We start from the raw sequence: 24,252 nt of genomic DNA, 5'->3' as shown, positions 1-24,252 counted from the left end.
TGATGTAAGGTATTGTGGCAGCTAGGGAGAGAAGCACAGAATTGAAACTGAGTGTATATATTTCCAGACACTTTTATTATTCATATACTTATATACTCTGTACGTAAAGTTGGACAACACTGTGGATAAATTTTCAGAGCCTGATTTAAAGTTTTTCCATTTTCCTCCTAAATGATACTCATTGGAGATACTTGAGAAAATAGAAACAATGAGAACAAACTTCCCCCTTTATCCAAATATATAGCTTGGAGATCTAAGAAATATTTAGATCAAAACATGTTGAATTTGGGGTGCTGAGTGACTTTCATGCCTGGGGTGAAAGTAAGGTTAACTTTAAGTAATAAAAAGCCACCATGAGGCAGAGGCACAGGCCTGACCAGCCTCCATCTGCTCTTGCAGGTCTTTTGTCTCTCTCCTCCTTTCTTCCCATTCTTCTTCCCTCTCCCTCTTTTGTGCTTCTTTCTTTATTTCCTCCTTCTTGGAGATAATTGGCAGTAGTCTCTTTGTGTTTCTGCTTTTGGAGCGAGCTTTTAATTCCCATAACACCAGGTCACACACCAGCAGGCATTTAATACAGAATTAATAATTGTGTTTGCTGTGGTGATACAGTTACCTTGTATATGACTGAATGACAAGAGTTTTTGGAATCCTTGTTGAACAGAGACTGAGAAGGAATTCATTTTAGTGTGGCACAGCCCTATGTGCCCTGCATGTACTTTGATGTCTCACACCTGGTATTATTTAGAACAAAATCACCCAGACTTTGGGATGTGCTATGTGAGACACATGTGTGACTGACTAGTTTAGGCAGGCCACAAGGCCAACCAAGTCAAATGATGATGTCCTGATGTTTTCACATGAGAAGTTGCCACTCTCAATCATTTTGGGAATGGCACAGTTCTAGGACTGTGGCCATGATTGTGGCAGCTCATGGAAGCAGGGAGGAGGTAGTGTCCTCTCTTTAGAGAGGGTGGCAGCTCCTGGGAAAAGGAGGAAATTAGAAACTCAAAGAACATCTTGCTATTTGGGTTTTGTTCTCATGTAATAGTTTTAGAAATTTAAGTGCATCTATTTCAGTCAAATGTGTTCAAAGGTGATTTTACAAAGATGGAGTATAGTTCTTTATAAATCACTGCCCAAAATCTAATATTTCATGGCTCAGGAAACTAGTTTTCTTTTTTTAATTCATATTTTACTTGCCTTAAAAAAAACATTCCAAGCCCCAGCCAGTGTTTCTCAATAGTGAGAGCATTGGCCTGGGCACCAAAGTGTCGAGGGTTCGATTCCTGGTCAAAGGCAGGTACCTGGGTTGCAGGTTCAATCCCCCCACCCAAGTCAGAGTGCATGCTGGAGGCAATCAATTGATGTTTCTCTTTCTCTTTCTCCCTCTCTCCCTCTCTCTCTCTCTCCTCCTCCCTCCTTTCCACTATCTCTAAAAATCAGTGGAAAATATAACCTCAGGTGAGGATTAACAACAAACATTCCAAGTGTAGGTTTAGCAAATTGATGTGGTTCAGTCAAATTTTGTGTGTATGTCTCTGGTTAATTTCTTTGCTAAATTCCTTTGAGAATGGCTCTTCTAAGAATGATTATTTTCAATGTTATCTCTTTATGCTCGTTTTAGATCACATTCTAGGGTGAAGTTTCCTCTGGTTTTTCTGTTTAAACTGTGGCTCTTTCTTGCCTTTACATCAGAACTATCTTGTTCCCATCTAGGGGTGCAGAACTAGGATAGTGGCCCTGGTATGCCCTGCCTTGAGGGGATGGTGTTAAGTAGAATAATGGTTATTTATTCTCGGAATTGTATACTTCCACACTTGACCCTCTCCATTGGGTCTCAGGCCTTGTTTTAAGGGCTGGGTGATGTTTTGTTTGGGGATAGGGATGGGATAGGGGAAAGGGAGGGGAAGGGAAAGAAGCTTTATTAGAAGAGCAACTTTACCCTGACAAGTTCATGCACTTGTAATTCAATCCACCATTGATGGTGGGTTTAGCTCTCTGGCCTTGTTGACCATTTACATCTTAAAAATGAAAGGGTAGGTGTAATAAAAGTATCTTTGGGCATAAAGCCTTCTGTTTATTGAGCATTTCAAATTTCACAGAGGACATAACATGTTATCAAATAAGGTGGAATTTCTTTTTGAAAATAAAAAACAGAATGATAATTTATGTTATTAAAAGAAACAATTACCATGTAGACCAGAGTGTTAGTCTTTGCTGCTCAGAACATTCTCTTCTTGAGATAAGTCTACATCACAAGCAAAATTATCATCAAAAGGTTGTTTATTTAGTGCTTGGGAAATCAGGGCAAGCTGACTTAGCTAGATGTTAGTGCCATCAAAGTAGGAGAGCGCGGTGTATCCATGTCTGCCATGGGAATTGGCTTGTTGCTGAAATAAAATACTTTTATTCAAGAGCTAGAGCACATTTCTCCCTAGACACAATTATACATTTGTTTGCCTAGATGCCCCTTTGCCAAAAGCAGAGCATCAGTGGATGGTTGTTTTATGACTATTAAGATGTATTATCAGTTAGCTTTCTTTTTAAAAATTGTATCTTTATTGTTGAAAGCACTACAGATGTCCCCCTTTCCCCTCTCCCCCTATCAATTAGCTTTCATACAGAGTTTGAGAGATGTATACTTTTACAGTAGCGAAATCTCTAGTATTTGCAATGCATTCTCCTCTGTTGATTAGTCTCCCCTTTTCTGGATTGTTTTTTTTTTTTTGGTTTGATGAGTAATGATAACTTTTTATTAAAATTTTTGAAACCCAAGCAAAATGAATTGTCACTTGTTTAGTTATTTTTCCATTTTCATTTCAGTCTTCTGTTCACTAAAATGTGATTTAGCTATGTTCGTGCTAATTTTTGTGACTTTCAATAAACTGTAATGAAAATCTAGACATAACCAAATGAATCCATAAAACAAAACTTTTAATTTTTATTTTCTTCCATCATTTAAAATGAGTTGAATGGATTCTTTTTTTGATAATAAGAAAGATGGAATCTAGGCAAAACAAAAACAAACAATATTTTAAATATTTTATAAATCTTAAATCCATTCAAACTAACTTGAAGAATGATTCTTTATAATCAGTTAGCATATAACCTCATCAATTATCGCTTCTTTTTAAGCTGGTCAATGTAACCTGTAGTCAAAAATTGGAAGTATTAAAAAAAAAAAATTGGAAGTATTACAATTATACCATGTCGCTTATGAAAGTTCAATAAATTCTGATTGATTTTCTCCTTGTATAAAGGTAAAACCTCTACGTTATAGATATCATATCTTGTCTATAAATATATGTCACACAGTCACATTTGTTTAAGTAGATGTGGTTATAATTGGGGGCATTTTAAGATATCAGTAGCACCCTGAAATAGCTTTTCACCTATTTTTAAACTATTGATTAGAAGTCCTAGATATAGTTGTTTCAACTTAAGGGAAAAAACTGGTGTCTGAGGAAGAAGGCCACATTTTAGCTTATGCATTGGTGGACAGGAGTATGCATCCAACTGGGCATATGACTACCAGTCTGAGACGGATTTGGGAGTTACCGGCCCTCTGAGATGTTATTTTTCACAATGAACTCTATTTTAATCTTTATTGTGTTTCCTTATACCATAGAAGTAACTCATGTCTATTACAAATTAAAACAGATAAACATATAAATTAAAACATAAAACTGCCCTTTTCTCACCTATCTTTGCCGTTACCTACTATTACCAGTGTAATATGTCCTATGCACATACAAACATAAATGATATACATATTCACATTTTTTTAAATCAGAAAATGAACTCACAGTCCATATATGGTTCTGTTTTACAACTTTTATTTCACTTAAAATACATCATGTGTACCTTTCCATGCATATCTTACCTCATTTAACTTTGTGCATCCTATCTTTCCTTGTAAATTATTTATATTTTTAGATAGTAATATTACTCACCCTTTTTCTTTCGGTTTTCCAGGTTTTGGGTCATGCCAAGACATCTTTTCCTACCCCAAGTTTTTAAGATAATTTTCTTCAAAATCTATTTTTAAAATTTCTCTCTCTTTCTCTCTCTTTCTCTCTCTCTGTCTCACTCTCTCATCCTTCCGGTATATACTTTTATGTGTGATACGAAGTAGAGATATAATTTTAACTTTTTCCCCCCGGATCCAGACATTGAATAAGCCATCTTTTCCTCCACTTTTGCCAGGACTTTTCATACATTATTAGTCATAGGTAACTTACACAATGTTATTGTTCTCTATAAATGGAAACATTGCTCTTTTTGCTATCTTTGAGGTATGATGCACTGAGGATTGTTGGTAAAGTCCTGTATCACAGAACCAGTTTTATTTAAGATGGAATTAATAGCATTGGGTTCTGACACTACTAATTCATTGTGCTATGTGTCTATTATGAAGACATTTAAAACAGGGAAAGGATAAATACAATGCACTTTGGGCTGTAAAAATGTCACAATTTGTGACAATTTGTTCAAAGGAATCTTAATGTTGTTCTGGGACACATGACAATGAAAGAGCTAACCAGTGTATTTGAGAGTTTGAAAATCTGCTAGCTAATTCAGTCTTCCAAGCAGGAGAGTTAGTATGTATTGTAATGTGTGTCTTGGGACCAAAGTTAAGAAACTGATCTTTTTGACACATGGAATGAACTGTCAGTTCTAGAAAGCTTGAGCACTATAAATTAAGACATTTTGGTGGACACTTACAAGATAAAATAATATTACCCCAAAACTGGAAGAGATATAGATTTAAATTTACAAAACACACTTGGGCACAAATAAGGAAAATAATATAATGGAAAATAATGAAATAAATATCAGTAGAGCATTGGGACCGAGACAATTGCTTGAGGTAGCAATTGATGAAAACATTCTGTAGGTATGATAGATGATACTCTTTTCAACAGTAATATATGTCCTGAAAGAAAGAAAGAAAGAAAGAAAGAAAGAAAGAAAGAAAGAAAGAAAGAAAGAAAGAAAGAAAGAAAGAAAGAAAGAAAGAAAGAAAGAAAGAAGAGAAAATAATATTAGTACATAGTCTCTACAGTGCAATACCCCCTAAAACTCACTGGAATAGAGGGAAGCGATTAATTTTTGTCTGTGTTTGCCTTATGTCTCACCACCTCTTCTAATGTGTTTATTGACTTTGTGATTTTTAAATAGTCCTTTGTGTTTTAGACAAGTACAATCATATCATTTGTAAACACAAATTAGTTTTAACTTTCTCCAATTTTACACTAATTATTTATTTTCTTATCTCATTGCAATTACTGTTGAATAAAAAATGGAGGTTGTGGGTGACCTTGACTAGTTCCTGGTTTTAGCGGAAGTGACTTTGGTATTTCATGGTTAGAATGAGGATTGATGTTGATTGTTAGTAAAAAGCCCTTTCAATATTTAAGCCATTCCCTTTTATTCCTGTTTGTATCCATTAGAAGTAACTTTTGATTCTTTTTCAACATCTAGTGACACAAATGTACTCTTTCTCCTTTACTTTTTTTAAGAAATAAATTATATTGATAGAATTCCAGATTTTGACTATTTTTGTCTGTGGATCAGTCCCTACTAGGTCATGGTATAGCTTTTTCTTGCCAAACTTCTGGGTTCTATTTGTTTACATGTTTTACAATTTGTTAATATTTTATTTTGATTTTATACTTATTAGTATTTTTTAAAAAATATATCTTTATTGATTTCAGACAGAGGAAAGGAGAGGGAGAGAGAGAGATAGAAACATCAATGATGAGAGAGTCATTGATTGGCTAGCCCGCAACCCGGGCATGTGCCCTGACCGGGAATCAAACCCCAATCGCCTGGATCCCAGGTCTATGCTCAACCGCTGAGCCACGCCCAGCCAGGCGTTATTAGTATTTTTATAGTTATCTTTTATGTACAGTCTTTAACAGGTCTTGGTCTTAGGTTTGCTAGCTTTATAAAATTCATTACTAGACTTTCAATTTGTTCTCTCTTTTCTAGTAGAATTTAAATAACATTGGTATTATCTCTTCCTTAAAGGTTAGATAATACTGAACTGCAAAACCATTTGATCCTGTTTTATTTTCATTGTTGTTTTTTTAAATGTATCTTTATTGATTTCAGAGAGGGGAAGGGAGAGATAGAAACATCAATGATGAGAGAATCATTGATCGGCTGCCTCCTGCATACCCCGCACCGGGGATGAAGCCTGCAACCTGGGCATATGCCCTGACTGGGACTTGAACCACGATCTCCTGGATCATAGGTCGATGCTCAACCACTGAACCATGCTGACTGGGCTTCATTCTTTTTTCATTTTTAGAGTACATTTATTAAAGCTGGGGACAGTGAGACAAAGGAAAGACTTAGGATAGAAGAAGCAACAGGTGAGAGCCTGGGTGGTGCTGCTTTGACCCTCTAGAAACATTTTAGGAGGGAAGTGAGCCACTTGGGTCTGTGCAGGCTCACTGAGAAGTGAGTCACAGTAACAGAAGTGGGCCAAGGTGAGGCTGCTTTTAGCTCACTGAAAAGTAAAAGAAAAGGGGGCCTTGTAGACAGGTTCAGGGGGTTAGCCCAGGCCAAACTGCTGAACTGCCACTGCCGCTACTCCCTTGGTTGCAAGTATCACGGGGAGCCTTAGAGTTTAGGAGGAAGAGAGCAAAAGTACAGGCTGGAGAAAAGGAGGAGCACAGGTGTGCTACAAGGAGAGCAAGTCCTAGTTCCTTTTTTAGTGGTAGATCTATAATCACATTTTCAATCTTATCTCTACTAACTTGTCCAGTTAAATTTTATATTTCTTGAGGTAATGTTGTTAACTTCTATTCCATTAGAAAATCATTAATCACTTTTAGATTTTAAAATTTGATGTTATAGATTTATATGTAAATTGTCATTTTAATCACATCTATTTATGTAGTTCAACCCTTTATTATTCATAATTTGTATACTTTTGCTTTCCCCGTGTTTTTACTTAGTTGTACTCATGAAGAGTCTGTTTATTTTATTGAACTATTCAAAGAACCAGCTTTTTATTTATTACTTCTGCAATTGTTTTTCTTGGTCACTGTTTTTTAACTTTAACTTTACTAATTTCTTCTATCTTTGAATTTGTTCCATTACACTTTTCTAATTCTTCAAAAAAAATTCTATTTCCTTTATTTATGGTCTTCTTGAATAATAATGGTAATTAAGACCATTTATTTTTCTCTGAGTACTGCCTTAGCCATGTACCATAGGCTGTGATATGATTTATCCTCCTTTGCTTTCCTTATAGCTTGTAACTTCATTTATTTATTTATTTATTATTTATTTATTTATTTATTTATTTATTTATTTATAATATATCTTTATTGATTTCAGAGAGAGGAAAGGAGAGGGAGAGAGAGAGATAGAAACATCAGTGATGAGAGAGAGTCATTGATTGGCTGCCTCCTGCACGCTCCCAACTGGGGATCGAGCCGGCAACCTGGGCATGTGCCCTGACCGGGAATGGAACCCTGATCACATGAATCATAGGTCGACGCTCAACCGCTGAGCCACGCCCAGCCGGGCTATTTATTTATTTTTTAAAATATATCTTTATTGATTTCAGAGAGAGGAAGAGAGAGGGAGGGAGAGAGTGAGATAGGAACATCAGTGATGAGAAAGTCATTGATCAGCAGCTTGTAAATTTATTTTAAATTTTGTTGTTGATACAGACATGATTTTGGTGAATACTGTTACGTTATCATGCAGTTACCTTTTATGATGATCTTTTATTACTTATTCCTAATTTTATTTTGTTAACATAAGAGGATGTGCCTATAAATTCCATCCTCTTTTGACTGTATTCCCTCTTTCATTTCATCTGAGTTTTTAAATTTGAAAGCCGTGTTTTTCAATTCCAGAAATTATTTTTCCTGCTTTAATTGTATTCTTTTCCATGCTGTTATTACTTATTTTGCTAAAGATTATATCTGACTTTTTCAATAGTTCTATTTCAGTGGGGAATAATTTAAATTTTGAAGTGCACAAACAATAATATGAATAGTCATCTATGGAAATAATACAAAGGACTGGAAATTTGGAGAATATAAAACTTCAAGGAAGGTCTTCTGGGAGATATCCTTTATAGGCAGGACTGAGATTTGATTGAAATCAATATTGTGATTCTGTGCTGTTCTTCACTATATCCGCATTTTCTTCACAGATTGTTTCTTAGACATACCTAGTGATGCTTACCTAAGTGATATACTTAAGATTTTTCAGAAAATATCTTTAGACTATTAACCATAATTCAATGCTCCAGCTACCATTGTTTTATTGTATTATATGTTGATTAGTTGTAGCTTACAAGAGCTGTGTTCAGAATTTAGTATATAGTAGAGAACAAGGTACAAGCAAATAAGCTATGTAGAAATTGTGGCTTTGACAACTGATAGATATCATTTCCCAGTGGGTTCATCTTGCTTATCACTCCAAGGGAAGCCTTTGAATAGTCAAAAAGAACAAAATAATACAATAATTTACTAAGGAATGGGGTCACAGACACCAAAAATTATTGAACATTTGATGTACTCTTTCACTGGAATCCTGGAAAGAGAATGCTACTTCCTTGAAGATGGTTTCTTATTTATTCTTAAAATACAGATTTAACATTGCACTGGAGATTATAAATATATACATTTTACATATATGCATATATAATAGAATATTATGTTTTAGATATAAGCATATGTCCTTGTTTTTCTCTCCCACGATATTTCTTTCTCATTTTCTCCATTCCTTTCTTCAGGAAAAGTCCATGGAAGGGCTCTGTGATTTCCCAAAGCTCAAACACATGAAAATATCACATTAGGTATAGTTGAAGCTCTACACTGAGATGTATCTGGTTATGATTAAGTGTGTTCAATAAGAGGATTTGTGTCTTGCTTCAGTTGTTGAATATTCTGTGCCACAATATCTTCAATTATTGCCTTTTCCGCATTCTTTCTAGGCTCTGTTTATGGAACTTCCTTCAGGCATATTCTGATACTTTCCATTCTTTCTGTCATGTTTTGTAAGTTCTCATGCATATTTTGCACCACTTAACCTTTATGTGCTGCATTCTGAGAGTTTTTGGTGTTGTTTTTTTTGTTTGTTTGTTTTCCAGCCCAGAAAGTAAAGGTTTGTTTAAAGAAATGGTGCCAAGCTGGGAGACAACAGTGAGCTAGTGTTCTAAGACCTGGCTCCCCAATGGCTCCTAGGGGATAAATTATATATGGGGAAAATCGTTAATCATGGTGACTAAAGGAGTTGGGGTTGTGGACTCTACTGATTGGTTGGGGCCAGGGTAGCAAGTAGTTGATCATTGTACTGGGTCTTGATGTCAGCCATGGCGTCATTCTGCTTAGTTTCATGAGGGTACGGTAGGTAGGGTCATTCTGCTTTCATAGGCCTGGGGCTTAGACACAACTGAGGTCAAGATGTTATCTTTGTTTGACTGAAACTCTGTTCCCTTGATCAACAGACTTGAGGCTTTTTCTTAAGACAGTTTGACATTGACCAGAACCTGATGTTCTAAGGGCTTAATGATTAAGGGAGTGGACATGCAGTATGTCATGGTGCTATTATATTGGACAAAGCTAGTTTGAATTAAGGAAAAAGTCATAGTAAATAAATGAAGTTCCTGTGTTGTTACAATGATTTTTTGAGATCTATCTTTGAATGTCATATCTCCTTGCTTTGATGTTTACCTCTGCTGGGCCATGCAACTTCCATCAGTTACAGATTAATTTTAGGTTAGTTTATGTCCTTTGGGTTCTCTAACATGTAAGAACTGTGAATTCAACCCCACATCTATGGATGGAACTAGCCTGGGTTCTGATTGCTCCACTCACCCCACATAAAAGCCACATTTTCTTGTCATATATCTTTGCTGTGAAAAAAGGTTTCCTAGTCATTGTTTTGTGTACTGGTTGTGCTTCTGTGGGTGTCTGAATTTAAACAGGAGCTCAGTACCAGTTTCCTATCTTCCACTGACTAGAGGCATTGCCTCCTGTTAAGAACAAGTGGAATAGGGAAACTGAGACAGATAGTTAAATGGCCAAGCAGTTTACAGCCATCTACTAAACCGCAAAATCCTATCTTCCCTAACCAAGGACACTTAGGAGTGAATGGTTTACACTTCTCCTCAACCAGAGGGTAAATAACAAATCACCCTACTCAGGGAGATAGCAGAAACCCAGTTAGTGCCCTTTGCCAACCACACCCAAGGACAGATAAAGTTAAGGGAATAAATCTCATTTTGGCACATTAGCATAAAGCTGATGAATAGTCTATTAAGATCCTCCCCTAAAAGCTCCCTTAAACTCCCAGCTTTTAAAAACCCTTAAAACCAAGGGTGTGCCCTCTCCCTCCCAGGAGCATGCCCATACCTTTTCTTTCCCCCTCTCCATTCCCCATAGGTGTGCATCTCCTAAATTCTAAGAGACCCCAGGAGACTTGCAACCAGGGGAACAATGAGCAGTGGCATATGGTTCTAGGCTAACCCCCTGAATCTGTCTCCAAAGCCCCCTTTACTTTGACTTCTCAGTGACCCAAAGCATCCCTGCCTAGGCTCTCTCCTCTTGCTTCTTCTGTCCCAAGCCATCCCTTGTTTCACTGTTCCCATCTTTAATAAAAGTACTCTCAAAATCACCTGGACTCACGCTGTGGAATCTTTCCTGCTGGAAGTCAAGAACCCCCACACTACCAGCCAGCCCAAGGCAGACCTGCTCCCAGCCCAGTCCTCTTTCTGGGAACACTGTCACCATGTGGAATTAAAACTCTGGTGCTTAGCCCTTAAATCCAATATCCATCTTTTTGTGTTTATCTCCTGCTCAAGGAATGTTGTTTATTCCTTCTATGTTTCTTGGGGATTTCTATTTTATGATTATGAGCTTGACTATATTACTATTTTAAAGGGTAAGGGTGTACATTCTATCATTTCTGTGAATTTCAAGTGGGAAGGGGAAAACTTTCCAAGTTAGTTCAGACTGTTATTGGCTGGAAGTTCCTCAGATAGGTTTGTTAGATTGTGTAGGTGACTTGTGTCGTACTTCTCAAGAGACATCTAGGGGGATGGCTGCTTGTATTACTTCAAACCAGGTAATATAAGGTGTTACCAAGCTTTCTGTATCCCAGCATAGCAATGGCTAGGAAGCAGCAGAGAAAGTCTTGATTATTTGAGGATGACAGAGAAGCAAATAGGAGCCACCATGTCTGAAGGGGCCACAAGGAAGGAATGAGAGTGGTGAATTATGTAGAAAATGTTGCTAGAATAACATGGACTCCTTCCTTCCAACAACTCTAAGGCATTCTGTAAGCATCCTTGATCTTAGACACAACCATGGAGAAAACAGTAGATCTTAAACTGATACTGTTTCAGTCAGACCTATGGAATGAAAAGAAAAAATGGAAATTATGAGTATTGCTATAGAAAATAAAAGTTGGATGTCTTAGACACTTGAGTTTGTGGACTGAGATTATTCTAATTACACATAAATACATACACATACATGTTTGTATATGGATAGTAAAATAGTTGGAAGGATATATCACACTGTATTAGCCATGAGATTCTGTAGCAGAGAGATAAGACATTTGTACTGTTTTCTTTGCCTAGTTAACTATACTTTCAGTTATTTTAGCTCAAATTTTACTTCCTTAGGGAATTTTTACCTGTCCCCTACCTACCCCCTCAGTGTGTCTTGTTCTTCTGCTATCTACTCTTGTATACTTGTGTTCTGTTCCTTTTTGTACTGGCATTATAGTTATACATGCATTTGTGTATTTATTTGATTAATATATATCCCTCAGTAGTCTGTGAGCTTCATAAATGCAAAAACCTAGTTTGTTTTCTTATCATTGTAGTCTCAGTACCTTGCATAAGCACTCAATAAAGACTTATTAAATGAATAAATGAACACATTTCTGCATTGTTTGAATATTTTTACAATGACTGTATTAATTTCATCATTAAAAGACAATAACATTATCCTATTTAGAACAAATATGAACATAAACCTTCTGGGACAGTGATTCTTTTGTTTTCTTTAATATATCTTTATTGATTTCAGAGAGGGAGACAGCGAGATAGAAAGGAGAGGGAGAGAGCGAGATAGAAACAATGATGAGAGTTCTTGATTGAGCCCACAACCCGGGCATGTGCCCTGACGGGGAATCAAACCCTGATCTCCTGGATCCCAGGTCGACTCTCAACCGCTGAGCCATGCCCGGCTGGGCAGGACAGTGATTCTTAATATATTTGAGGGTCACACTTCTCATTAAAAATGTGTTGGTAATTATAGCCTCTCTCTCCTGAAAAACCCACATACACCATCCCTTCACTCCCACACACAACCTTACATATACTTTCAGTTGTTTATGGACTTGACCAGAGAACACCTGATCTAGGTTAATCAGTATGGTCAGTGAGTGTGAGTCCTTAGATACTGGCTTAAGCCTGGCTGAGGGGCCACCAGGGAGGAGGTGGACTGGCAGGCAACAATTCAGCAGTCAGGCTAGTTTCTTCCTGAGTTCCCTGGAAAATGGGGATGAGACCCAGCAGACTGCACCCCTCAGACTAGATGGGAGGCAGCAGACACAGTCCAGGTGACACCATGAATAAAAACAGACAAGAAGCAGGTCTGGGGGACTCTCCCTCACAGCAAACATTCTCCAGGCTTCATGGATACCCTCAGCTTCAGGGGTCTAAGAGGGATCCCATTCTGGTTTCCACTGGTGGGAACAGTGCTCCCAATATTATAGGATATTAAGTTTCTACATTTAGTGAAGTTTTTATCTAAGACTTTCCACTTATATGTTTATCTGTTCCATATTACTTTTGTTACCATGATACGGCAGGTGCAACTAGTACTCACCAAATGATTTATGTATTTCTCTACTTTCCTAGCTTGCCTTGCATTTATATTGGGACCATATGACTAGATCTGAAAAAGGTACTATAAGGAAAAGTACAGTGATTCCTTGGTTTTCAAACATCTCCGTTGATGAACATTTCGGTTTACGAACACTGTAAACCCAGAAGTAAATGATTCGGTTTTCTCAAATACAACTTGGAAGTCGAACATGCCACACAGCTTCCACTGAGTGCAAGATCCTGAGGCCTAGCTGTCGGCTGTTGATCCCTCGGTTTTCGAACGTTTCAGAACTCGAACAGCCTTCTGGAACGGATTACTTTCGAAAACCGAGGTACCACTGTAATATAGATGACTTCTGAGACAAGGTAGTTTTAAAGGCCACATATTGTGATGGAGGAGCCACAAGATAGAAGAAGCCTGAATCACTGAGTAACTGCATGGAAGACTGAAGAGCTGCCCAACACTCATTAAATTTCATGTAAACAAGAAATAAAACCTGTTTTACTTCACTGAAATTTTTGGGTTTATTTGTTACTGCAGCATAGACTACTGTTACCCTGACTAATAAATATTGTTTTGTAAGATCGCTTGCTGTCTGGTAGAATTAGTCTCCTCTCTTTATCTTTATTTTTCAAAATTGACATAGCTCCCTTTGAATCTTAATACTTTCATATAAATGTTAAAATGTGCCAATCAAGCTTTGATAGATTTTTTTATTTTTTTAAAAATATATCTTTATTGATTTCAGAGAGAGGAAAGGAGAGGGAGAGAGAGAGACAGAAACGCCAATGATGAGAGAGTCATTGATCAAGCCCACAACTGGGCTGAATAGTATTCCATAATATGGTTGTACAGGTTTTTGTTTTTGTTCATTCACTTATTTTTACCTTTAATAATGCTTTCTGTCTTAAAATCTATTTTATTTCATATTAATTTGGCTATGTGAACTTCCTTTTGGTCATTGCTTGCATGGTATATTTTTCTATCTTTTTAGTTTCATAGTATCTGCATACTTATTCTTTAGCATGTATGTAGCTGGATTTTAAAAATTTGACTATCTTTAAACTAGTAAGTTTAGCCCATTTTCACTTATTGTGATTACCAGTACACGTAAACTATGGGCATTCCATTTGTCTTGCTTTTTTGAGGCTCTACTTTTCTTATTTCTTACCTCCTTTTGGATTAAAATTTTTTCCTAGTGCATTTTTTCTTTAATGCCTTAAACAGTATACACTCTATTATTTTAGTGGTCATTCTTAAACTTTTATCATGCATATCTAACTTAAGTGTAAAGCTAATCAATATATAAATAATAGGTGAGAGCCTCAATTGCAATTAATTTGGATCAATATAAACTTATATTTATTGTCAGGCACATTAAAAGCCTATAATGCTTCTCTATTCTGATATCACCCTGAAGATGGTGATATCATCTTTGAAGATGCAATATCATCTTTGAAATAAGATGTTTTCATATTTCAAAATGAGTCTCAGTGAGAGCATATGGGGCAAATTGCCATTTATTTTTCTTATAAGTAGGACACAGTGGAAATTATTTCAAAAGGCCCAGAAAAGCTCAGGATTTCTGAGATCACATATTTCAGTTACCCATCTTCCCAGATTCACTAAGGAAATCTGGCAAAGTGGTGAATTAAACTGATATTACAATTAAGTAATAGAAAAGACCAATTTCTAAACTTATTCTTCAAGTTGTCTTAAAGACAGCTTTAAGTGGAAGAATATTCTTAAAGCAGGATTCCTTAATGACTCTATTTTATCTTTTACATTGAATCATATATCCCATGATTTAGTCTAGCCATTGTTTCCACTAGAAGCTGCTCAGTGTCCTTAGAAAAAAACACATTTGATCCCATCTAATTCTTCTCCATGAAATCGTTCTATGAGAACAATTCCCTTGTCACCTAGAATCTATTGTAAGAGGGAAGGCTCTCAGTTAACTGTAAGCTATTAGTTTTCAATCCCAGATGGTGGAAGGAAATCTCATTTGCACCTTGCCCACCTCAACTCAAATATCTCATGTTTTCTTGAGACTATTGCTTACAACCCCATTTCTGGTCTTACTCTTAGTCTCTAGTCTTTTGCTTAAGTACAAAAGGGGAATTTAAGGAAGGTTATTGTGATATACCTTATTAGGGAATGTCAACTGATGGTTGTTGGTTACAATTCAACATCAATAGGAATCCTCAATTTGGGGTGCAGTGAAGAAGAAAACTTTATTTAGTGAAAACAACTCAATTTTGACACAGCATGGCTGTGAGAACAGATCAATAGTATTACAGCTCAATTATGAAGCAGGATGGCTGTGGAACAGCAGGGTTGTGAGGAGGCCCTGGCATCAGACAGCCCTGGGTTGAGGCCCATCTTGGGCTAGACAGCTCTTTTCTGCTCTGGTCTGTTCCACTTGTTCCAGTCCACTCTGCTCTGCTCTGGTCCAGTGAGCCATCTCTGTCTTTCATCTTCAGTGTTTCAGCTCCAGCCAGAGACACAGTTTTCTGTCTTCTGTGGAAAGAGAAAGTGCATCCTCCTGGAGGGGAGCTGAGTTATATGAACAGAAGTCCCTGTCTCTGGTCCTTGATTGGCTTGTTCTCATGCAAATAAAGACTCTAAATTTCCACAGTTTGATTGGCCCAAAAAGTGATGGCCTGATAGATCACAGTGGAACCACTCTCATTAGTCAGTGAAGATGCTAGTGGGGATATAGCTGAAAAGCTCCAAATGGATAGGGAAAGTCTTAGTCCTATTGGTTGAAATATAATTCCTGAAACTCCTTTATAAGGGTAAGCTCAGATGGCAGAAATACAGTGCAGGCAGGCAGTTTAGTACAGGCTTCTCTCTAAACTTTAGCATGGCTTGGGTGAGATAGACCAATGTGTAGAAATGACTGCTAGGTTTTCCTTTTTTGTTGTTTTTAACGTAAGCTCAGTTAGCCACCAGGAGTCTTTCTTAATAGGCATCTTCTTTCTCAGGGTCCACAAAATGGAAAAGTTGAATAACTTGGACAGATAAAGAGTGGAAACAAGTGCAGCTCCAGCGACTTCAAGAGCAGAAGTTTGTATCACTTCATCCTTGTATTTTATCACAAAATGACAGACCTGTGTTATCATTCCTAGCATTTAGCAGTTCATATTCTTTTTTTAAAAAAAGAACATGATCATTTCTGGATCCAATTGCTTACCCAGACCAATAAATTAAAGCAAGAAAGACAGGAATATTCACTGAAAACTTGGTTGTGAGGACTGTCCCACTTCACTCATGCCCCGGTAAAAGGTAAAACCTATAGTACAGAATGCCTAAGAAGTGTTTCAACAGTCACATTTCAGGAATAATAGAACACTGTATAGCCAGTACTTAATTGCTGGTGCCTATTGTTATTATTTTATTAAGTTAAATCTTTCCAAAGAACTACCCTTTTAAATTTCACCACACCTGGACTATTACACTGATTTTTCACATATGATGCAATATAAGATGCAAAACACATACTTTAGGAAATGAAATATTTGCCTATTATGATTCTTAGCTCAGTCACAAGGCCAGACTACATATCTCTGCCTGGGCATTTGTTTCATCTGAAGGGAATGGAAGTTTCCAATGCTAGTCAGAGCAGAGGAAGCCAGTTAGATTACCCAAATAGGTAGGATCAAGCCAAGAGATACTGATGCATCCATCTTCAACATATGAGCTCAGATGCTACTTTTACCTCACTCAGAATAAGACTTTACTCTTTCAGGATTGATATCTTTTCAGGTTCTCCCTCTTAAAGGTTCAAACAATCTTGGGGTCTAAAAGGTTCAAACAATCTTGGGGTCTAGACCGACGTAGAGTCACCTTGTTACCACAGCAATGATATTCTTTATTAAATCACCATGTGTTCTATGTCATATGGGTTACAATAGTACAGTAAAACTGAGTAAGATCAACATTGGGCCCAAGAATGCTATATCATTTCTGTCCTAAAAGGATAAAAAGAAAAAAGCTTTCCCCTTCATTATTATCACCACTTATCTCTTCAGGAAAACCCTTAACTACTATAAGCTGTCAAGCCTACAGTTGTGCATGCAAATTTTCCAAAATTCTAATTTTGCTTGAAAGCTCAAATTTTATTGTTGGTGACAAATATTGTCAGTTGTTTTCCTTGAAGGCTCACTTCATTCATTTTTAAGAAAATGTCTGCCCAATACCCAAGTTAGAAAAGCCATAGTCTTTCTGCCAGTCATTCTTTCAAGTAAAAATAGTTTTCCACTCAAAAATCAGCTAATTCAAGGCACAACTCAAATGACTGTGCAAATATTTTTCTTTGAGACAGCCATTTTATTAAGCTATGCAGATTAGTGCTTTGCGCATACTTTCTATTTTACCACAAAGAATATTAAAGGGCCTTAGCCAGTTTTGTTCAGTGGTTAGAGCATCGGCCCACGGATTGAAGGGTCCCACGTTCATTTCTGACCAAGGGCACATACCTCAGTTGCAGGCTCAATCCCCGGCCCCAGTTGGGGCTCGTGCAGGATGCAACCAATTGATGTGTCTCTCTCACATCGATATTTCTCTCACTCTCTCTCACTCTCTCTCTTCCACTCTCTCTGAAAAAGCAATGGAAAAAAATATCCTCAGGTGAGGATTAAAATATATATATATATATATATATATATATATATATATATAAAAGAAACATACACTCTGTTAAGGACATTTTAAAATGAAACTAGATTAAAAAAATTTTTTGAGTGTGTGACTATAAGGAAAGCAACCACTACTAGTACAGTTTGGGGACACTGCCTTGGTCTGTGCTAAAGCACCAGCAATTATACTTACCATTAGTGCAAATGTTAACCTAGTGAAAATAGCAACTAACATGTTAGTATTGTTTTGAAAATAATTTTGACCTTATAGTTTCAGGAACCTGCAGTGGTCTGTGGACTACACATTGAGAACCACTGATGTATATGATTCCAATGCTGTGTAAAAATACACAGAGATTACATAATAAATATCTGAAAGAATTTTCAACCACTTTCAATTGCAGAAGTGTTTGTTGACTGACTCTTACATTTGGTGAGCGAATGTCTTTTCATGCCAATATTATAGAAGTACAACAGTTTTTAATAGCTGCATAATGTTTTACTCTGTGGGCATACCACTTATTGTTTAGCCCATTCCCTAGTGTTAGACATTTAAGTTGCTTCTAATTTTTCTCCCATAGAAATAGTGCTCAAATGATCATCCTTATATATTTCTCTGTGTACAATTATTTGATTATTTCTTTAGGAAAAAAAATCCTACAAGTGGAATGCTTTGTTGAAAGGCATGTACATCTTTAAAGCTTCTTATGAAGATTACCAAGTGGTCTTCCAGATAAGTTGTACCAATATATAACTCCAATCTGCCCCTTTTCTATGTGTCTGCCTCCCTAGAGTTCAAACCTCTAGCCCTGCTACAGCCAACCACACAGTTGAACACAAATGAGGATTTTGTAAGGAGTGGCAAGAAATCGGGCAGGATTTGGAAAATCTCTGAGACTTTTCCCACTTTCTTCTTTCATTGTTTCAGTGGGCCAGGGAGGAGAGGAAGGAAGATGAATGTGCTCTTAAGTTCCATAAAGTTCTCACCACTGCCCCTCTTCTAAAAGAAGGCAGCCGTACACCTCTAACCCTAAGGGGGAAAAACACTCTTTGCACCAAGAGTCATTCTATCTGTCACACTACTCTTTCTTTACATTACTAATGATAACTCACTTTGGCATTACTTGGTCACCAGAATTGCCCAAGAAAGAGTTTTCTCTATCAGGACCTGCACCAGATTATACAATCCTCCCTCTCTGTCAACCTACAGCCAAATAAGACAGCAGATCTTGGTACTTTTTTGGTAAGAGTCTCTTATAACCATCATTCCCTACCAGTTGCCATAGTCACCACCCTATTTCATTCTTCATCATCTCATGCTTGGTTTATCATAAATTCCAAACAAATATTCTTGTTTCCAGCCTCCACATCTAACCCCAGCCCAGCTTCAATCTGTTTTGCACATTGCCAACAGATTTCTTTTTGTCAAAAATATCCAGTAACTCCCAGAATATAGAGGATATTTCAATATCTCAACTTGGGATCAGGATCTTTCCCAAATATTTCTCACCCTGCATTAACAACTTTCTCATTACTCCTCTTCCTACAGCTTCCATTCCAGTCAAGCTGGTTACCTTATCACAGGAACAGATTTTCCACCTCTGTGCCTTTAAGCCATTTTCCCTTCCTGGAATGGCCTTCTGTTTTCTCATGCTGTCCAGGGCCCAGCTTAAGTGTGTCCTTATTCCTTGAAGCTTTCTAAGCAACTTCTGCTTCATTTAGCCAGACAGCATATTTCACAATGGGCATATGCTTAGGTACTGTTAGCAATCCTTTTGTATTTACACACCTTATCTCTCCAGTTAGATTTTAAATTGAAGCACAAGAACAATTTTTTTGTTAGTCAAAACATACAACTTTATTGATGATACACAAATGAAGTCTTTGGTGGATAGATTTAAGTCAAAACAAATGACAGAAATGTAGGCTATTAATGATGGACAAGTTCACTATCAATTCACATAGAGGAGCCAATAAAAATATTTCCATTCAAGCAGCACGATTAAAGTCACAAATGTGTTTTCAGTACAAGAGGACTATTTATTTGGTATTCATCAAATGGTTCAGCTTAAAGCTGGAGACTGTCACAGATAATATCACTCTGGATGATACATTATTCAAAACTGGCAGCTGAAAGGATCACTTTACTATATGAGCAAGTAGAGAAGTAGTAACTTTCAATTTTCATTGCTTCCAGACTGCACAACCAAGAAATCTCTTCAAGTCTTTTGAGAGCACATAGCCAGTCAGAATTTGTCAACTAGTTTTATAACTTTCACTTTCACCAAGAGGTCATGGTGATCTGCTAAGGCTCGAATTTTCTTAACACACACTCCAGATGTAGTGCATAAGTAAAAAAGGGAACCTTTATTGAATTCTCTGTAGTTGAATACTTCTGCTCTGAGATTGTCATAGATGATCTCAAATAGAGTAAGAGCATTAATAAGAATTTCTGATTCCACATAAGAATTATAGAGGGAACTAAATGATGACGGCACTTGGGTACTGAGCAGCTTTTTTAACATATCTGGATTTTCAGCAAAGTTCGAAAGTATTTTCAAAATCTCAACCTTGATTTTTCCACCTCCCTGAGATAACAAACGAAAAAAGTTTGCAATAGAATTGACAAGCAGGTGCTGGTAGTCATTAGTAATAGTCATGTTTGTTAAAAATTTTAGTCCAACTACCTGTACTGCTGAGTTCAGGTTTGAGGCCATGATATCATCCATCACTTTATTCATGTATACCTGAAGCCACCCCTGATTTTCATAATTCTCACTCAGGTTATTCATGGCCATTAAGGCTTTTTCCTTAATGTGGGGATCGGTTTTGTTGATCATGTTTGCAATAATTGGGAGACCTCCCAATTTGCGAATTGTGTCTTGGTTGCATGAATAATTGGCATTGTTGCTCAGAGTGAGCAAAGCTACCTGTTGGATGAAAGGATCATCCGATTTCTGAAGCAAAGCAAGTACCTTCCTGAGATCACGGACACCCAAAATCTCATCAATATCATAAGGAAAGGGGCGCTTCTGCATGGGAATGGGTCTCCTCCCTCTCCCTCTCTGCTGGGTCTCAGGCTCAGAGTCTGACTCCGACTCTGTGTCAGTCCACCCAGATTCCCCTTCCTCAGAATCAGGAACCTCTGCCAAGAAAGCCTGTCCTCCATTAGCAGAGGCTGCAGCAGCTGCTGCAGCCCCATCCCCAGGGCGGAATCCCAGCCCCAGTTGGTCTACTTCAACCTTGCTGTTTTTCTTGCCCTTGCCCTTGCCTCCAGTCCGGGACCTGGTTCCACCCTTGGCTCCACCTTTGGGTACAGCTCCAGTTGCTGACCCAGCCTTAGGTATAGCCCCAGTATGAGCCCCAGGAGTTGCTTTCTTGGTGGCTGCCACTGTTTTGGGGGACCCCAAGGCCCCCGGAGCCTCTGCAGCCTCAGAAAGTACTGTCAGTACAGGAGCCTCTGCTGCTTCGGTAGGTGCTGCTGCCTCAGTAGGTGCTGGCGTCCCAGGAGGCACTGCTGGCACCCTAGGAGGTTCTGCTGTGCCAGGGGCATCTGTCATTTTGGGAGCCTCTGCCATTGTGGGGGCCTCTGCCTCCCTGTGAGGTGGTGCCATTGTAGAAGCCACTTCTGCCCCAACTACTGATTCAGTCTGAGGCCCAACCCTGGCCCCTTCTGCTTCCAGGGCCTGACTTCCAGCCCCATTCTGAACCTCAGAACTGGATGCAGCTGGGGCCACTACCGCAGCTGCAGCTGCATCCAGAGAAGAGGCTTCATCCTGGGCCTTGTTCTTTGCCCCAGTGCGGACTGGGGTTGGGGGACAGAATCCTGGCCCAAGGTCAATTGTGAATCCAGCCCTTAGTCCAGATCTAGCCCTGGCTCCAGTCCCGGCCAGAGCCCTGGTCTTGGGCTTGGCCAGTCTCTTCTTTGTCTGGTTTCTTCTCCTGGTGTATTTGTAGACACAGTACCAGGCACTTGCCCCGATCACTATCCCAGCAGCTACACAGCCAGCATCCCGAACTCGGCTCATGGTGCAGTTGATTCTCTGATCCAGGCGTAGAGCTGGCTTGCTGTAGCAGGATGTGTGCACGTCAGGGCAAGGCACTTCAACTCAGGCTCACAAGTTCTGCAGAGGCTGCAAGTCAAGCAGGACCTGAGGTAAAGGACAGAAATGAGGCTTAGGGCTCTGGCTCACTTTGTGCTTAACCGGGCCTACTTAAAGGAGAGTTTGGGGGACATAATGCTTGGCAGGTTGGCTAGTACCCAGACACAGGTGTACAGGCCTGTGTTTGCTGATTCAAGACCCTGGCTGTCCAACGTTTTCTACATCTTCATTCCTAGCCTGCCTTGCCCAATGCCAAAATACAATTTCCCAGCACCTAAATGGGGAATGAGAGGCAGTACTGATGTCAAGAAAACTGGTGGAGAGCAGAAAACTCAGCAGAGATTCCTGACTGTGCTCTGATCCTCCCCCCCATGACCCCAAGGGTCTCCAGGTGGTGTCATTCACATACCAATTTGCTGTGAGCAGGAGCAGCTTCCCCTTTTCCACCAGGCTTGTAGTTGTGCAGGGCCCAAAAGGCAGACAGATCTGTGGAGAGATCCCAGAGAGGGTTTTGGGGTCTTTGGTAGAAGGATTCTGCTTCCTTTCTTGATTTGAACTCCTGTGGGCCAAGTTTCTCTCTCACAGGCCTCTTCTTTCTACTGGTATCCCTTACTTCTGTAACCATTAATTAAGGCGGCATATGCCACACCCCTTTCCCTGCACAGAAAACGATAGGCCCAAGGCAAGGGTGTCTTGTAAAGGAGAAGATGGGGGAAGAGGAACCTCTGGTCACAGATCTGCCCTAGTTTCTGCCACACCCACACCAGGGGTTCCCACAGTTCTCACCCTCACACTAACCTCAAAGGATTCAGGGCTGTTTCTCCCTCCTCCCATTCAGTTAGAGCTTCATCTTAAGGACAGACTGCAGGGCAGAAATACAGACAGCCGACATTGGAGCCTGGTGGATGTAACAAACCCAGGACACGTCCCAACAATTGCCTTTCAACAGTCATATAGGAGAATGACAAATGGTTCCACCTCTCCATTCCCTCAATTCTTCTCACCTCAGCCCTCCCCTCCTCTCCCCTCCCCTTCCAATTCCCCACTCCAGCGCAAACTCCCCAGGCATTCAACCACTCCTTCCCTTTGCCCCGCCCCCCTGTCCGCCATTTCTCCAGGACACACAGCCACACCCCTTCTCCTGCACAGAAGCAGGAGGGGGGCGGGGCGGGGGTGCCGTGAGAGCGGCACGGACGCGGGACCGGGTATTACAGCCGAACAATCTTGTCCCCTTCCTGTGACCACTCGTCTTTCAGTTCCGAACCCCCCAGGCCTAGCATTAACCTGCAGAACCCCAGTGTCTGCCCTTTCGGTTTGAGGGTCGCGATTTTCCACTGTTTCTCCGCTCTGGGCTCCGCCTCCCACCCCCACCCCCACCCCCACCCAAATACCATGTTAACCGCCATTTCTCCCGCCAGGGTACCCGAACTCCTTTTCCAGGACTGCAAAAACGGAGGTGAAGGACTGTGTGGGCCGGAGGTGTCTGGAAAGCAGCCTGGGAGTTAGCACGGCGGTTTAATACCAGATTCTTTCAGGGTCCCCCTCCTGTGAAGCCCAGACCCTCCATCTCCCCTACAGAGGCTGGCACACCCATTTCCCAGCACCCCCAAAGGACAGAGAGCCGGCCGTGGGCGGTGCAGGGACAGTGGTGGAGTAGGGGAAGGTATCTGCAAAGTGAAGGTGGGAGTGAACCGGCCGGATTGTTTCCAAATAGCGTGCCCTCCTGTCACCCTTTCCCAACCTCTCGACTGGCCTTATTACGCTGCCACGTTTATTTCTCTTCCTTGCTCCTCTAAAAACAAGACGGGATGTGGAGTGCAGGGCCTGAGTGTCAAAAACAAAAACAAAACGCATTGGCTGGGAGAGGAAGTAACCTGATTCTCCGCAAGTATATCAGAGTCTTTATATTTCCCCCCTCCCCCTTTCCCCCACGGCCCACCAAAATGAAGTGTGACTGAACGCGGGGGTCTGGAAAGCCCGACAGGAGTGGGCAAGGCAGAGGTACCCCCGGCCTCAAACTCCCGCATCTCGTGACCACCCCTTTCAGGGGTGCCAGGTCATACCCACCCTCACACCCACCTGCCCGGATCTGGGGGAATTTTCTCCTCCTCCTCCTCCTCCTCCTCCTCCTCCTCCTCCTCCTCCTCCTCCTCCTCCTTCTCCTCGCCTGGGTTAAACGCACGGCAGTGCGCAGCGAAATAGAGTTGGTACCCAGAGGAGGACGGAGGACGGCGGTCAGGGCTTTAAGTACCTTTGCCCACGTCAGCTCCTGGTCACGTGAGGGCCGCATCACCAGTAAGCTTGTGTCTCCAGTTTCCACTCCCACCAAAAACAGGAGCCTCCTCCTTTACCCCCTCTCCCACCTCACCCTACCACATCAGTTCCTGTCACTCATTTTTTGTCTTTGTAGTTCCAGAGGCCAAAAGTAGCCCCCTTTCTGTGTGTTAGAATTTGCCTTTCTCTGGTTACTGGGGAGGGGGTTGTCTCTTCTTGGGCTATTGGCAATTTTTACGTTTTTTGTTGTTGTTGGGGAATTGTCTCATCCTCTTCTGGAAAACTAGACACGCTCCCCTTGCTCCACCTCCAACCCCTCGTCACCTAGTGCCCATGATTTCCCTTGCAGTTGGACCCCTA

At 39.8% G+C, this 24,252-nt stretch overlaps 1 protein-coding gene and 1 long non-coding RNA gene across 3 annotated transcripts; one reads left to right on the top strand and one right to left on the bottom strand.

Moving 5' to 3' along the window:
- The first annotated feature begins 7,414 nt into the window (after positions 1–7,414).
- On the top strand, positions 7,415–13,390 carry LOC148090444 (uncharacterized). The gene is made up of 2 exons (XR_015716438.1): positions 7,415–8,830; positions 12,908–13,390. It is a non-coding gene; the product is annotated as an uncharacterized LOC148090444 (long non-coding RNA).
- A 5,956-nt stretch (positions 13,391–19,346) lies between these two features.
- Positions 19,347–23,749, bottom strand: ARMCX2 (armadillo repeat containing X-linked 2). Of its 2 annotated transcripts, none has more exons than XM_087829409.1 (5): positions 23,698–23,749; positions 23,360–23,442; positions 22,417–22,480; positions 22,028–22,104; positions 19,347–21,666 (listed from the first exon to the last, which is right to left on the bottom strand). In XM_087829409.1, the coding sequence occupies exon 5, from the start codon at positions 21,541–21,543 to the stop codon at positions 19,762–19,764; it is 1,782 nt and encodes a 593-aa protein (XP_087685535.1). In that variant the 5' UTR covers positions 21,544–21,666; positions 22,028–22,104; positions 22,417–22,480; positions 23,360–23,442; positions 23,698–23,749; the 3' UTR covers positions 19,347–19,761. The 2 variants fall into 2 exon arrangements, with proteins under 2 accessions (XP_087685535.1, XP_087685534.1); XM_087829408.1 differs by having other exon boundaries at positions 23,372–23,442.
- Between the last annotated feature and the right edge of the window lie 503 nt (positions 23,750–24,252).

Source organism: Miniopterus natalensis, chromosome X (genome assembly GCF_054644295.1).
Source record: "Miniopterus natalensis isolate mMinNat1 chromosome X, mMinNat1.hap1, whole genome shotgun sequence".
NCBI classification, from domain to species: domain Eukaryota; kingdom Metazoa; phylum Chordata; class Mammalia; order Chiroptera; family Miniopteridae; genus Miniopterus; species Miniopterus natalensis.
This window is presented reverse-complemented; position numbering and strand designations above follow the sequence as displayed.

What these genes read in the sequence shown, in the direction of transcription:
- ARMCX2 (XM_087829409.1), bottom strand. Translation starts at nt 21,543, where the DNA reads ATGAGCCGAGTTCGGGATGCTGGCTGTGTAGCTGCTGGGATAGTGATC.